This window comes from Panthera leo, chromosome D2 (assembly GCF_018350215.1).
Source record: "Panthera leo isolate Ple1 chromosome D2, P.leo_Ple1_pat1.1, whole genome shotgun sequence".
NCBI lineage: Eukaryota > Metazoa > Chordata > Mammalia > Carnivora > Felidae > Panthera > Panthera leo.
In genome coordinates, this window is record NC_056689.1 from 73,179,208 (window position 1) to 73,194,300 (window position 15,093).

The window sequence follows — 15,093 nt, forward strand, 5'->3', positions numbered from 1 at the left end:
CCATTCTACCAACTTGCAAAGAGGCCTCTTTTCCTATTCTATGTCATATACTCCACATCCAGTGTCTCAACGCATTTTTACAAAAATCGCTGTAATATAATTTTGCCCAGGTGAAAACCTAGTCAGAAATTGATCTTCAGGGCCTTAAAGATAAGGTTGGGCTCAAAATGGAAAGTAAGGGGCTAACATTTGTTACATTCATAGTTGGGCACTAGTAAGCACATTACATCTTGGTCGATCAAGTAATATTTTACATATCACTATGATAATATTTTAACAGAAGAGTGTTCAGATTGAAAAGCGTAGTTTGTCTATGTCCCTATGGCTAATCAAAGGCAGAGATGGAACTCAAAGCCCAATTTTCTCACTACGGCCTAGTGTGGGGATCTACATGATGATGGATTTACCTGCAGCAGGAAACTTACCCTTAGTTGCGTGGACACAGCTTTCCTATCTGCCCCAACCTTTCCAGGCTAAGCCAACCTACTGAGCCAAAATTGGACCCAGCTCCTTAACTTAGAACCTAGAGCAGCAACCTAACCGCAGAGTCATTTATATTTCCCTCAGAATTGCAAAAACCTCTCCTATGGTTATGGCAGACATCGCCAGTGATCAGCACACTTCTCCACAGAGCTTAGATGAGGCGTCAGAATTCTCTACAACTTAGTACCCCAGGCAGCCACCACAAATCAATCCAATTTACGTGGAAGTGAATCGTCTCTGAATAGAGATGTTCACTGGAAGCTCAGGAAGAGAATGTTAAAATGAAATGATGCTTATGTTTAAAAGGAGTGTTGGCATCAGTGTGTTAGGCCACCCTAACCTCCATGACTGACAAGGTCAAAGGCATGCACGCTGTACCTACTTTCCATTCTCTTCACCTACAACCTAATTTCAGACCTTAACACCTAACCTCAAGTTCACTAACCTTTCTTTCTCCCCCTGCCTGCACCTGTCTGATCCAGTAACCCAGCTTTCCTCCCATCCCTGCCTACCAAAACCCTCCCCTTCACCTACAGAATAACAATCTTTAGGTTGGTATTGAAGACCTTTCTTGATCAGGGTACTTTTCCAGCCTTCTCTTTCACCTCTCCTCAATGGGTGCCCCCATCATTCCATTTCATTTTCTTTCCCTCTTCCCTCCCACTCCTCCCTGGGCTGCTTTTGCCAAGATGGGACATACCTTCCTGATCGTCTCAGAACCTACAGTCCTTCCCTGCAGGCTCTCTGCCCATCCCACCCAACAACACCCTCTCAACTCTCTGTGCTTGCCCTCCATAGCATCAACTGACATCGGGGACAGAAAATTAAACTTGCATTTAGCTCTTCCCTGGAATGGACGAAGCCTGACCCTCAATAAAATGGGCATGAGGATGAACTTACTTACCCACCACCTATCTAACAGATGGCAATTTTATCTAACAAATGAGAAAGCAGGGAAACAAAACAAAACGTGGGTACTCGCTATTGGGCATCCCTAACAAATCCCTCATCTCTGCTTCTCTCCTTCCAAGAGCTGGCCCCGCCTGGGTTGCTTTCCAGAGCCCCGAGCGTTGGTCTGGAGGATGGAGAAGGAGCCTCTGGCCGACCCCTCTCGCCTTTTACGCAAGCTGAGCAGCGGGGATGAGAACCCCGGCCGAGCATGGACGGGTAGAGAAGGGGGCTTCCAGGGGCCGTGGCCGCACCTCCTGAGGTGGGGTGGGCTGCCCCACAGACCTGAGTCACCGCTGACATCTTCAGAGCCAGGCCTGCGAGGAAGAACTTTCCAGCGCCGCCTTCTCCTGCTGGGCAGGAGGGCGCCATGGCGGCGCTCAGCGTAGGCGAAGGCGGCGAAAGCGTCACACCAGGCCGAGCTGTCCACCTTCCTGGTGGTGGTCGCGGCTGGCACCTCACGCGAACGCACCCCCGCCCGGGGCCCCAGGGAGCACCGCGTGGGGTGGGCCTGGAGAGGCCCGGGGTGCCGGCGCGGGGATGGCAAGGCCAAGTGACCCCAGGAACGCAACCTCCGAGGCCTTCGGGCCCTCGCCGCAGACTCCGCCCACTGACACGAGACCCAGAGCGCAGGCGCCGGGCTCACGCAGAGGGCGCATGCTCCGGGAATGTTCCCACCCGTGGGCCCTCCTGCCTGTAGGTCCAAGGCGTCTGCGAGAACTCTCCTCTCCTTCCTCAGGCTTGGAGCTGCCTCGCCCCACCCCCTCCCCTCTTGGGTTCAGGTTCAGCATCTGAGTCCTTCTCTGGCTCAAGAGAAATGGTTTCAAAGTTCCACTTGGGCCCCATCTTGAAATCCATGTCAACGCCAGTCACTTCCCCTTGGTTACTAAGATCTGTTGATTTTATCGCGGAAGATGTCTTGAGGCCATCCCCTCTCCTCCATTTCTGCTGCTACTACACCAATGAATGACACCACCACCACCACCGTCATCCTCTCCTGTCCCTATTGGAGTGAACTCACCAATTGTTCTCCGCTTCAGAATCCTTGTGCTTCTCTTTCCACACCACCTCCCCTGGGATTCTCCCCTACTGCCAAAAAAAAAAAAAAAAAAAAAAAAAAATTCAAAATACAGATGTACACTGAGTTCATGATCTCCTTGGGAGAACCTTTCCTCATCACCCTGATGGTAAAATGAAAATGTTATAAATATAGTATACCAGGTCCCGCCTGCATTCCTGCCTCTTCTCCCATGATTTGCCCTCCAGTCATTCTACAATGAAGGTCCTCAGTGCTTCCTCGGCGTTTCTGTCACTTTCCATGCACTTTCCCACAACATTTGATACAAGCTGGGTTCCCTAAGAAGCAGAGAGATTAGCATGTAGGAGGTATATTAGCGAATGCTCCAAGTTCATCAAGTGTGGAAGAGAAAAGAAAGAAGCAGCACCGGGCAGAAGGAGAAGTCCAGCTGCATTGGAATCTTGACAGAACTGCGGCCAACAATTCGGGGAGTTGAGAAGAGGGAATGGTCCTTCAAAGCTACCCAAAGCTGGGGTGTGAGCACCAGACTTATCCCCATATCTCTCTCAGTCATTGGAAACGCGGGGCATGACCTTGGGCAAGGTGGCTCTCTCAGCTAAGGCAATTCCCAAAGGACACTGACAGCTGAGGACTGTCTGCCATGTCACTAAAGTAATAATTTATCATTTTGAGTAAAAATGTGCTTACTGATGACTATGGTATCCAGTCTAAAGGCAGAGAGAGTAAAGTCCATTATGACTGGCTCAACCACAATTCCAGGTCCTTCTTCATGAAAGGACTTTATGCCAATCTCCACACTCTACAGATGGGGAAACTGAGGCCCCGAGTCTCAGATCATCAGTTACCACAATGACACAGTCTTGTAATAAATGGCTAATATTTGAATGTTTGTATTAGTTTGTACCAGATAGTTTATAAGCCTTATCCAATTAACTACTCATGAAAATTCTATAAGGCATCTACCATTATTGTCATCATTTGACATATATGGAAACAGGCTTAGGGCAGCTGGCCAAGTAGCTTGTCTGAGACTACCCAGCTATTAGGTGGTGGCTCTAGGATTCAAACCTAAGTCACTCTGATTCTAGAGCCCATAACTAGTAACCACTAAGAAGTACTTTTTCTTAGGCAGCAAACCATCATTGTGGCCATTGTGAGATACCAAGGAATAGGAGTGTGTGTGTGTTTGTGTGTGTGTTGCTGTTATTTCTAAGAATGGACCCAACATTACCACGTGAAGCCCACATTTATTTTGTGTTTTCAGGGTAAGAGGATAAGCAAATGTGCTTCTAGATAGAAAATAGGCTTCAAGCATAAATCAGAGAATACAGAAGTAATTTTCAGCTTCTGTGTCCCTTTAATGCCAGTTTCTCTCCCCCTTGGGGGGCTTGCTCCTTTCCATTGCTCTCTACTATCTCTCCAGCAGAATCCTCAGTTCCAGCCAAGAAAGGTAGAGGGCTTTTAGCAAATCTGGAGGGCTCTCCTCCTACCCTCCCCAAACTCCCAGGTCTGAAGGGGAGCAGCATGTCCAGCGAGGTGGCCCCAGTTGGGTTTATTAAAAACCATCCCTGAGACCTGAGGAATCACCAAATTCTATCCCTCTTTCCTTTCCTGCTTCATCAAAATGAAACCCATCCCAGTAAAAAGACTCTGAAATGTAAAGATTTCCCAATGTAGACATAGTGTTGTTACAATGGTATGATGTGATCCAAGAAACTCCAAATTGTGTCAGAACATGTGGATTAATTTGTTTAACAAACATTCCTTGTATTCCCACCAAACAGCAGGCCCTGGGCCAGATGCTGGAGGTTGCAGTGTTTTGAGAACTTGCCATTTAGTACAGTTCTCAAATGTTAGTGTGGAAATCACTTGGGAAACTTATTAATAATGCACATTCCTGAGCCCCACTCCCGTAGTTTCTGATTCATATGGGGGTGGGGGGCTGAAGTACTAGAATCTGCATGTTAACCAGTCTCCAGGTGATTCAGAAGCAGGTGGTCTTCCGTTGTTTCTTGAGAAACGCTGACTTAGTAGACCTTAAGTTCTGATCGGATGTTTGACTTAAGTCACTTAGACTCAGCACCACAGGGGATTGGAAGAAATGCATGATTTCTAATTCTGTCCAGAAGCCTTGGAGAGACTTCCTGGAAGGTTTTCTGTGCAATTAGCAGGACACCAAGATGACACCATTTCTTTTCAAACAGGAGAAAAACATTGTATCATCATGTGGCCTAAGAGGAGAAGTTGGAAGAATATCACTGAAACAATTCAAGAAGTGTGTGTGTGTGTGTGTGTGTGTGTGCGCCCACGTGTGTAAAGATTCATCAACTGTATGCTTAAGCTTTGTGTACTTTACCGTATAGATGTTTACCATATGAATATTAGATCGTAAAGAAGTTTTTTGGTTTTATTTTGTTTGTTTTTTTACAGAAGTATGAGGTAGAGATGGTAAGGTGTTTAAAGATGTCACTCTGGGGGCGCCTGGGTGGCTCGGTCGGTTAAGCGTCCGACTTCGGCTCAGGTCATGATCTCACGGTCCGTGAGTTCGAGCCCCGCGTCGGGCTCTGTGCTGACAGCTCAGAGCCTGGAGCCTGTTTCAGATTCTGTGTCTCCCTCTCTCTCTGCTCATCCCCTGTTCATGGTCTGTCTCTCTCTGTCTCAAAAATAAATAAACGTTAAAAAAAAATTAAAAAAAAAAAAGATGTCACTCAGGAGAGGAGTAGGGGCAGGAGTTGGATACCCGCAAGAAAGAAAACAGGAAGAAGAGAAAAATTCAAACCTCTTGATGAAGGCACCAAGTAAATCCTTAGCAGCTGGTGAAGCAAAAAAGAGGGCTGGAAATGGAAGTCCACAGATGTGGGTGTAAACAGGCTAAAGAATTCAGGTACCATGAGCCAGACACTTTGGGCACAGAAGGAAAGTATGAAGGAATAAAAGAAGGGAAGAGAAAAAAGAAGGGAAGGAGGGAAGGAGGAAGGCGGGGCAGAAGAAAAGGAGGAAAAAAAAAAAGCAGGAAGAAGAGGGTCCTGGCCGTGTGGGGAGTTTATAGTCTTGTGGCTCTGACAAGGGCCATAGCCTCCAGCAAGAGTCATTTGACTGCTCCAAGCCTCATGTGGCTCTTTAAAATGAGGCTGGCACTCTGCAAGTAAGGAGTAATCGATATGGTATATGTGAAAGGCTATTTGTAAACTATAAAGGGCTGCTAAATGCTATTTATTATGACTACACTCTGCTCTGGGCCAGGCCAGCTGCAAGTATGGATCTGAGCCTGTGTCCCAGTTCAACTCCCCAAGTGACTTCCCACGTCTTCCCCACACCTGACCACCAAAGTCACAGGAGCTTGGTGAGAGGTTTTTTTTTCTTTTTCTTTTTCTTTTTTGCTCTGAGCTAACTTGGACATTGCTTTGTGCAGGCCTGAGCATGAGATTCCTTTCAGCTCCCCCAACTCCAGCTGTTCTCCTTGACCTCTAGGAGCCCCTTCTACCTTCTCCCAGGCAGGGCCAGCTGTTGTCACAGAGGCCACCTGCCTCCTCCCTGGCCTGTGAGTCACTAGAGGGAGGACAGAGGCCTCACCAGAGCCCTCCAGGGATCCAGGCAGCTTGCTGGAGGCCCTTGGGGAAGGAGGGGGAACAAGACAGGCACTAAAATTAAATGAATTGTCTATAAACGTTTTTTAATTAAAATTGTGATTCATGTTCTATGCAGAAGAGTCTTGTTAAGAACAATTGCACTCCCTGAGTGGCAGGAGAAGAGCTCAGCAGCTCTTCCCAAAGCCAGGGAGGGAAGGGAGGTGAGAGCAGAGAAACGGGGTAGGCAGCTCTTTCCCCTTTTTAGGGATAAGGAAGTGAAAAGAGAAAGGAGGGAAAGCTTCTAAGGGATCTGCTTGGTGACTCCCCAGGCTGATGCTCCTGGGAGAGGGGGCTAAGCTTGGTGGGGAACCTGGAGCTAGGATTTTGTGTTTTCTTTTGTTCCATAAATGTATGCCACCTTCTCGCTCTCTTCTCCCCCTTCACTGGCCCCAAACCACCAGCCAGAAAACTGCATCAGAGCCACCCACGCCTTGGTCCTGGGGCCACCAGGAGAGGGCACAGGAATTGGGGAGAGAGAGAGACAGAGAGAGAGAATGAATGTGAGTGAGAAGCAGAGAGACAGAGAGCGACTGGGGAGAAGCAATGGAAGAAAGGAGAAACAAGGGGACGGAGACCCAGAGCAGCAGGGGAGAGAGACCCTTAGAGGGACAGAAGGGAGAAAGTAGGTTCCAGCTAAAGAAAATAAGACAGGGAGGGGAGGAGCCCAGAGGTAGCAAGCCAAGGGGGGTGCAGCGACTTCCAGAAACAAAAGTAGACTGTCTGGGGGCGGTGGCTGCTCTCAGGAAAACAACCAGCTCACCGCAAAGGCCCTAAACCACGCAGAGTTCCAATCTACACTCAGCTTATGAACTCAGCGGACCACACTGTGCCGCCGCCTCATTTCGGGTGCCTCAAACTTGCGGTGCGGGCACAATACCCTCGTGAGGGTTCGAGGGGACCGGCCTGTGCAGGTGCCCCAAGGGAACTGCGGGCCCCCGCCTCACCCTGGTGCTCGGGCACCAGGAAGAGGGAGCTAGGACCGGTACGCCTGCGCCCCCGGGGGCCTCATGCTTTAGGAAAGTGTCTAGATGTATCCTCCTCAACCCCTGCGTTCTCTCTGCACCGTCTACATCCGCTCACCACCGCGTATATACTGGGGTGGGGTGGAGGAAGAGGTCTGTGCAGGAATTAATATCTTTTCCATTCTCTTGCTCCTTCAAGTTTCTCTTAGCGGCAGAGAGACTCTAAATCAGAAGAAAGGAAAATCGTAACTGTTCCGGGCCCTGTGACTGCATGAATCCAAAATACTGCCGGTCAGCCTGGAGATGTGGCTGGAAAACTCTAGAAACTGGGAGTGTTAGGAGGCAGGAACTTCAGGGTGTCAGGACACAAGTTCCTAAATAAACCCAGAAACACCACGCGGGGAGAATGGGGGTGGGGGGCAGGGCCTGAAGGTCTAACCCATTGGGACAGAGAGAGAGTGAGACCCACTCAAAGAAGTGAAACAACATTTTAGCCAGGCGGCTGTGTCTCTAGGGACCAAAGTCCGCCCCAAACCTCCTCCCAGGAGCTCATGGCAGGTACGGCTGCAGGGCCTGGAGCTCTGGGGCTGCCTGCCACCCTCCGCCCCAGGAGTCCCCAGGCCACCGAGACATATCATTTGCTGGGTCTCTCTTCCTTTTCTTCTTCTTCTTCTTTTTTGATTTGTTTTTTTTATCCTTCAAACACAAGACAAAAATACACCTCATTTATCATCTTAGATATATATATTTCACTCTCACCACATAAATACAAAACATCCAAATATCCAAAACATTCAGAACAAAGTTAGTAGCCAGGATTCAGTGACACCTACCCATGTTTGAATCGTTCATTATTTTCTTCACTAGTTCCTAAAAGAAAAAAAAGAGGGGTGGGGGAGCTTCCGACGTAAATAATTTACAATAAAATTACTATTTTAAAAAATGCTCTGCGCTCGCTTCGGATGAAGGGATACATTCTAGACACTGCGGCACCTCGCCGTCTAGGTCTGTAGTTTTGGTTAAAATGCGGGTGGCCGTGGCTGCGGGGACGGAGGTTTGTGGCTCCGGTAAGGGATGAGGCTGTGACGGTGTCGCGGTCCGGGTTTCTGACTTGGGACCGTGGCAACCTGGGGGGTGGGGTGGGGGGAGGGGGGTGGGGAGGGAAGCCTTTCCTATCTGAGCAGGTAGCTGATCTGAATACCGAGACTACCACACAGGAGGCCGGGTAGCCCCGCTGTCCCCGTCTCCGTCCCTGACACCTGGTCCTCCAAGAAGAGCTCTGAAATCCAGTCGTTTCCTGCGTGCTGGAAGGGTTTCCTGAATCCGGGAGTGGGGAAGAGGACGCCAAGGGCATCGATTCGTCTCCAAGCCCAGCAATTCTGCCTGCGCGTCGTCGGGGAGACGTTGGCGAGAAGAGCCCGGCAGCCGCCCTTCCCTCGCTCCCGGAGCGGGGAGCTGTCGGCCGTCGCCCCGAACAGCCTCGGAGAAAAGATTCTGAATTGTCTGTCACTAGCGGCGTTGGCTTTCCTTTTGCTTTTTCCTTTTAAGTTCCCGTGTAAAGTCATGACACCCAGAACTTGAATTTTGCATTGCCCCGCGGAGCGTTCTCTATCGTGGATTTTCGTAAGCCGTCCAAACTCGATTGTGACAGGAGTGTTTAAAAACTGGTTTCACTTCATCTGGTTGTATGCGGTAGTTATTACTGTGGCTTTATTGCTGATCCGATCAAATGTATTACCGCCGTTGCCCACCGTGATGTTTGGTGTATCTCCTGAGGTCGGGGGTGGTTGTGATTGTTGCTTCTCTAGAGGTGTTGGGGGGGGGGGGGGGGAATCGGCAAGATTTGTCCAGCCAGAAAGCTGCGTGTGCATCGGCTCTCCCAAGCAGTCCATAAAGTGGGGCTCAGGGGCTCCCCAAAGCCCTGGTTTCTCTGGCAGGAGGGAGGAACGTCTTCCTTTTTGCTCTAACGAAACCTACCAGCTTTTTCAGCCCCAGGGCTCTGCGCGCAGCTTTCCTCTTTCAATATTCATAAGAATGATCACCGGCAGCAGCGGCCCGGCCCGATCTAGAGCAGGTGGCCTGTGCTTTGACTTAGAACCAGTCTTTTCCTTCCAGGGCCTGGCATCGGTTGGGGCATCAGTTGGCTAATTCGGGCATTCCCCCCCCCCCCCAATTCTTTGGATTCTCCTGGATTCGGAAGGAAGTTGGGGGGAGGAGAGGAGGACGGAGGGAAGGTAGAAAAAAAGTAGCCCAAAATAAGATTGGTAGCAGAGACTAATGGGGAAGGAGAGCTGTCAGAGGCCTGGTGGGAGCGGGAAGCCCAGCCCAGGAGCCTCGGGCGCCGAATACGCGAGTCCATAAATATCACCACAATAGATACTATAAATATAAATACAGGCAAACACGTAAAATCAGTCCAGCGCTTTTTTCTCGGCCCCTTCTTTATTGTTGGTCCGGGAGTAAGGCTCGAAGGCCGAGGAGCTCAGGTATCGGGCGGAGAGTTCTTGCAAATTCCCTGCCAGCGAACCGGCCATTGTCAACGGAGCGGAGGACAGGCGGCTGGCGACGGAGCCGAGCAGCGAGGGTACGGGTAGGCTGAAGAGGCCGTGGCCGGCAGCCGGCGCGCCCGCATGCAGTCCCCCCGGCCCAGCGGGCCCGGGGCCCGGAGCGCCGCCCACGGCCGGCGGGTGCGGGGACGCGGCGCCGGTGGGACCCGGGGCGGCGGCCGCGGCGGCGGCGGCGGCGGCGGCGGCCGAGCCCGCCGCGGCGCCGGCGCCCAGGGCCGGCAGGCTGGGCCCGCGTAGCGCCGAGCCGAGCGCGCCGGTGGCGCAGGGCGGCAGCAGCGCGGGTAGGCCGGGCGGCGACAGCAGGCGGCCCTGCTCCAGCAGCCGCAGCACGCTGCACGTGGCGGCCGTCTCCGACACCACCGAGCGCAGCTCCGAGTCCTTGCCCTGGTCTTTCTTCTGCTTCGTGCGCCGGTTCTGGAACCAGACCTTCACCTGGGCGCAGGGGCGCAGGGAGGGCGGGAGAGAGGGGCAGGGGGAGACCGGCGTCAAGGGGGGCGGGCTCCCAGGACGCGAGGGCTCCGTGAAGGTCCCTTTCCCAGCCCCGGCCCCAGCCCCAGCCCAGCCCCGGTCCCAGCCCCACCTCGCAGCAGGAGAGGTTGCTGGCTGGGGAGCTCCCTGGGCCACCAAGAGTTGGACACAGCTGCACTAGGCTGGGCTTCCGTGTCGTGGAAGCGGGCCTAGGCTGTCAGAGATTATAAGTAAAGTATTAAAGATGTCCGTGATCCTAACTGGAAGGAAGACCAGAAGGAATTTCACCGGGCTGCCTAGCTACCTGCATGCAGCCAGACGGGGATCATCCTGGCTTGTGAGCTCACATTTCCAGGAGAGGGGTGAGGCCTGAAGGCTGCTGTGTGGGAAGTAGGGGGTGGGTGAGGAGGAGTGTTGCTCTGTTTTGCTGGACCCAGGCCCTTGGCCCAACCAAATGTAGCCTCTGCCGCATTAGTACTGTCCAAGGCTTCAAGAGGCTGTTACTTGCTTACTGGGGTCAGACTTGGCCATTAACTAGCAGCAAGCTGGGAAGGTGGCTGTAAAAGGAATAATTTGTGCAGGATGGACTTTATAGGCCAAGCTATCTCCACCTCCTCTCTCTGCCTCTGGATTGGAGGCTCTGAGTGATACTCTTCATTTATCACCTGTTCTCCAACATGAACTTTGGAATCATGGGAGGAAGTCAGGAGGCTGGGGTGAACTAAATTCTCTCCGCCAACCTCCCTCTCACTTTCTCATCTCCCTCTGCCCCCTCCTCGGGCCTACCTGGTGGCCCAGAATGGAGTTTAGCAGCTATATGGAAAGGTCTAGATTTTGTAAACCTAAGAGGGGTGGTAGTAGAGAAAACAGGAAAAAGCTATCATGCCAACTCAAACTCAAAAAGAACATCCAAGATGATCTGTCTTCAGTTCTCAGCTTTCTGCCCAGATCCCAGACCTAAAATGCTCCTTACCTGCTTCAGGGCTGGGCACAGGGAAAGAGACTGGCCCTCAGAAAGGAGTCTCCCTTACCTAGGCCAAGCTGATGCCATGCCCTCACCAGGCCCCAAAGCTCTCCGGCCCTGAAAAGTCCAGGGTCCAGAGTCTATGTGACTAACTCCAGTAACATCATGTGGATTTTATGTAAAGGAAAAGACCTAAAGCGCAGTTGGCAGTGATGGCTCCCAGGGCCCCAGATCTGCCCCTGATCCCATATATCATTGTCACAGAAGACAGGGCCTCCTAGGTGCCCAGTGGGTGCCCAGGGCTGGGAATGGGTCCAGACTCAAGGGGCAGGGTGGCCTGCCTGCACAGGCAAATCTCAGGCATGTGTGCCTTTGCAATCTAGTTGTCACCCTCAGCACCCAGGTGCCTTTGGCCCCAGCCCCATGCTTGCAGAACAGGCCTGGGTGTTGAATAAGCCTGGGGTCCCCAGAGAGGGTGGTGCCTGGAAATCTGGCCAAAATGGCGTGGCCAAGACAGGGGCAAACATTGGTTCCTTGTGGAGCAGAAGAGGCAAGCAGGTTATTCTCAAGACTGTGATCTAAAAAGAATTCCAAAGGACAACAGTTGCGGCCTCCTGGGCTAGGCCAAGGAGGGCAGAGTGTAGGCCCTGGAAGACGTGAGGGTGTAGAGGGAAAGGAATGGTTTATGGAAGGGAAGGAATCCTGAGGTCTTTCACCCCATCCAATCCGCCTCCCCTGGGCGTCTCTGTCCAGAGCCAGGCTGGGTACCCGGGAGGAGCCAGTTACAGAGATGGGGAGGCAGGCTTGTGCAGAGCTTTGCACGCCCTGGCCACCCGGTACCTGGGTCTCGGAGAGGTTAAGCTGCCGGGCGAGCTCGGTCCTCTCTCGGCCCACCACGTACTGGCAGCGCTGGAACTCCATCTCCAGCCGGTACAGCTGCTCCGCCGTGAAGGACGTGCGCGTCCTCTTGGGCCGGTCCAGGTCCAGGCCCTTGGGCAGGATGATCTCTCGGATGGAACCCTTGGCATCTGAGGAAGGGGAGATGTCAGCCACCGGAACCCTCCCGTCTCCTTCCACCTCCCTGGCCGGAGCTGGCTTGAGGACACGGCCGCCAGCTGCCTGCAGTCTGGGGTGGGGGATGGGGGTGGAGGGCTGCGGTCACAGCCGGGGAGCAAAGACACTGTGCGTTTTGGGGAAGCGAGGGGGCTAACTCCACACCGCTGACGAGAGGCGGAACCAGACTTGGCCTTTATAGAGGCCTCTAGACATGGGAGGAAAAAAAAAAAAAAATGCCAAATCAGCTGATGATCCTTCAGGCCTGGGAGCCTCGGCTGCGCGGTCTGGGTCCCCTTGTAGCCTGAGGGTCTCCAAACTGACCAGGCCGGGGCCCACCGTCCCCAGCTCTGGGGCGCGTAGACCAGACTCGTCTCCCGCTGCCCCAGCGCCCCACCCCGGGGTTTCCTTCTCTCCTGAGCCGGGGCGGCGGAAGGAGGGGGGACCCGGTCTGGGCCGCCGGGGCCTGGCTATCTGCTGGCGGGGGCGGCGCGGGGCCGGGGCCGGGCCTCACCACCGCCGCCCCCCTAGCCGAGCGCAAAACGCGCAGCACAGCGGGGCCGAGTGGAGCACCGAGGCGACATCCGTGGCCCGGCGACCCAGCTCAGCCGCTTCTCCCGGCGGCGGCGGCGGCGGCGGCGGCGGCGAGTCTCAAGCGCGGCGCCGGGGCCCTCGGCCCAGCGCGCCAACTAGCCCGGCAGTAGCCGGCGTTCGGCAGCTGCTCCCCGGCTCCCGCACTGCCCTTGGGTGCACTCGGCCCGCCAGGGCGCAGGAGCCCGTAGGCAGGCTCGCGGCAGGTCCTCTGGCTCGCACAGCGCGCACTCGTCCTCCATAGTGTCCTGCTCCCTCTCCCCGACCGGAGGCCGCAGCCCGGAGCCCCGGCCGGCCCGCGCAGCTCCTAGGCTCCCCAGCAGCCCAGGAGGCGGGGCCCCTCGGGACTCGGAGGGTCGAGGCTGCAGGAGAGTGCGCGCCCCGGGTGCGAGTGCCCAGCGGCCAGCCAGACCGCGGCTGGGGGTGGGGGTGGGGGGGAGAAAGGCCAGTAACTTTCTCCGAGTTCGCAGCCGACACCTCCTCCCCGCGGGCCTGCGTCTGGAGCCGCGCGCAGCTCGGGCCCCCGAGTCCTCCCCCACAGCACACGCGCCCTGCATCCCGACCCCATTCCTACCTCGGACCAGGATCCGGCGGCAGTAATCCGGATCGGCAGTCGAATTGGATTTACTTTTGTTACAATCTTCCGCGGCGCCCGACGCGGAGAAGGCGCCCTGCGACTCCTTTAGGAAAGCGGCGGGGAGGCTCCCCTCCGCACCCTTGCTCTCCCGGCTCTCCTTGTGCGCGTTCTTCGAGACCCGGGCAGCCTCTGCGTCCGAGTGGCACCGAACGTCCATTTTGTCTGGTTTCCCGAACATGGGGGGGAAAAAAAAAAAGAAAAAAGAAAGAAAAGAAAAAGAAAGGGGGGAAAAAAAAAAAAAGAAAAAAAAAAACAGAAAAAAAAAACAACAACAAAAAAAGGAGGCGCCGCGGGCACAAAACCCTACAAAGGAGCTCCTGCGCCCAGCCCAGAGAGAGGCAAGCGGCAAGAATGAATGTCCCCGCGGGGCGGCTGCGGCGACCGCGGGCGGGTCAGCGGCGACCGGCGAGTGGCGCGCTCGCGGAGAGGCGGCGGGTCTGACCCAGGATCCCGATGGAGCCGCGGCGAGGCCGCCTCGTCAGCGTCCGCGTCCTCTGAGCACGTCCAGTGTCCCCAGCCTGGCGACCAGGTAGCAAGCAGAGCAACTCCGAAATGCTGCGGCTCCCGCCTGTGGCTGAGACGGCGACTTCTACTCGTCCGACACCCGCGGGGACGCACACTCGCTGTTGCAATTGATTACGGGTAATTTCGCAGCCCCCACGTTTCGGTTACCTCATGAATACACTAAATTGTTTGGATAATATATCAGATCGTAATGGATGGTTTCTGTCCTTGTCCCCAATCAAGTAGGGGTTTAGCCAGTGAATAAACGGAAATGACTGGTCTTGCTTTCAGGAAACACACAATCAAAGACCCACACTTCCAGAAAAACTTTTGACAAGATTCATCCTGAATTGTTAGTACCATTAGCAGGCATTATTAACTTTCCCTTTGCCTTTGACCCTCCTGCTCACATACTGGCTAGAGGGGTTTTCTGCACACTCGACAGATAGAGCTGAATGAGGGAGGAGGGGGGAGGGAAAGAGAAACCAACAAAAACCCTCGCACACCCTGCTGCAGAAGAAAGAGGTTGCCTCTAGGGGGAAAAGAGGGGGGGGGGAGTAAAAGTTTTCCCAAAAAGTGTCTCCCCCGAACTCTAAAAGCCAAGCTTTCGTCCCAAATAACTCCTCCTTAACACACCTCGACGCTGACAGCCATCTTAAACGGCCACCTCTCTTCATTTAGTGTTCCCGTTGGATTTTTTCACGCTTGCACCTCCGGTCAGCCCTGAGGCAGCCCATTCAAAGGGCAGCTTTGTACTCAGAGTCCAGCAGGAGAGAGGGGGGGAGAGGGAGAGAGCCGAGAAAATCTCAACTGTGAGATCTGCTTCAAAAAAAAAAAAAAAAAAAAAAAAAAAAAGTTTTCCCCTAGCTATTTCATTGTCTCTGCTACAATATCTTTGAGAAAAGCAACAGCCAGTAATCCAATAAGAGCATTGATTAGGCTACAATGATTCAATTCAAGCGCATGGCCTTGTGCAAGGAGCATGCTCCAGCCCTTCTCGTCACCTTGCCGGGGCAGAAGCCCTCTCCACGCCGCTCTCCCCATTCATTCCTTTATGGGAAATGCGGAGCAAAAGGAGTGAAAGATGGCAATTATCTAATTGGACTATTAACAAACAGTCCTCTGAGTGCGGCGGTCTGGCGTGGCTCCTGGGCGGGGGAAGGGCCGTGTTCCCTGCCCTCATTCACAAAGAGTGCAGGGGCCGGGGAGGAAAGGGGGTTTTTTAAAGGGAGTGGGGTGGCGGGGGGT

At 53.7% G+C, this 15,093-nt stretch overlaps 1 protein-coding gene across 2 annotated transcripts; it reads right to left on the minus strand.

Annotated features, from left to right (window-relative positions):
* Positions 1 to 7,890: 7,890 nt before the first annotated feature.
* On the minus strand, positions 7,891 to 13,519 carry VAX1 (ventral anterior homeobox 1). 2 transcript variants are annotated; one of them, XM_042909287.1, is made up of 3 exons: positions 13,279 to 13,519; positions 11,894 to 12,088; positions 7,891 to 7,931 (listed from the first exon to the last, which is right to left on the minus strand). In XM_042909287.1, exons 1-3 carry the CDS (start codon positions 13,517 to 13,519, stop codon positions 7,891 to 7,893), a joined length of 477 nt encoding a protein of 158 aa, XP_042765221.1. The 2 variants fall into 2 exon arrangements, with proteins under 2 accessions (XP_042765221.1, XP_042765220.1); XM_042909286.1 differs by lacking the exon at positions 7,891 to 7,931 and adding an exon at positions 9,473 to 10,060 and having other exon boundaries at positions 11,901 to 12,088.
* Between the last annotated feature and the right edge of the window lie 1,574 nt (positions 13,520 to 15,093).

Coding starts and splice junctions, on each gene's coding strand:
- VAX1 (XM_042909286.1), bottom strand. CDS start 13,519: ATGTTCGGGAAACCAGACAAAATGGACGTTCGGTGCCACTCGGACGCA. Junction 12,089..13,278: donor CCGCCGGATCCTGGTCCGAG/GTAGGAATGGGG, acceptor CCCCTTCCTCAG/ATGCCAAGGGTTCCATCCGA. Junction 10,061..11,900: donor TTAACCTCTCCGAGACCCAG/GTACCGGGTGGC, acceptor CCCTGCGCCCAG/GTGAAGGTCTGGTTCCAGAA.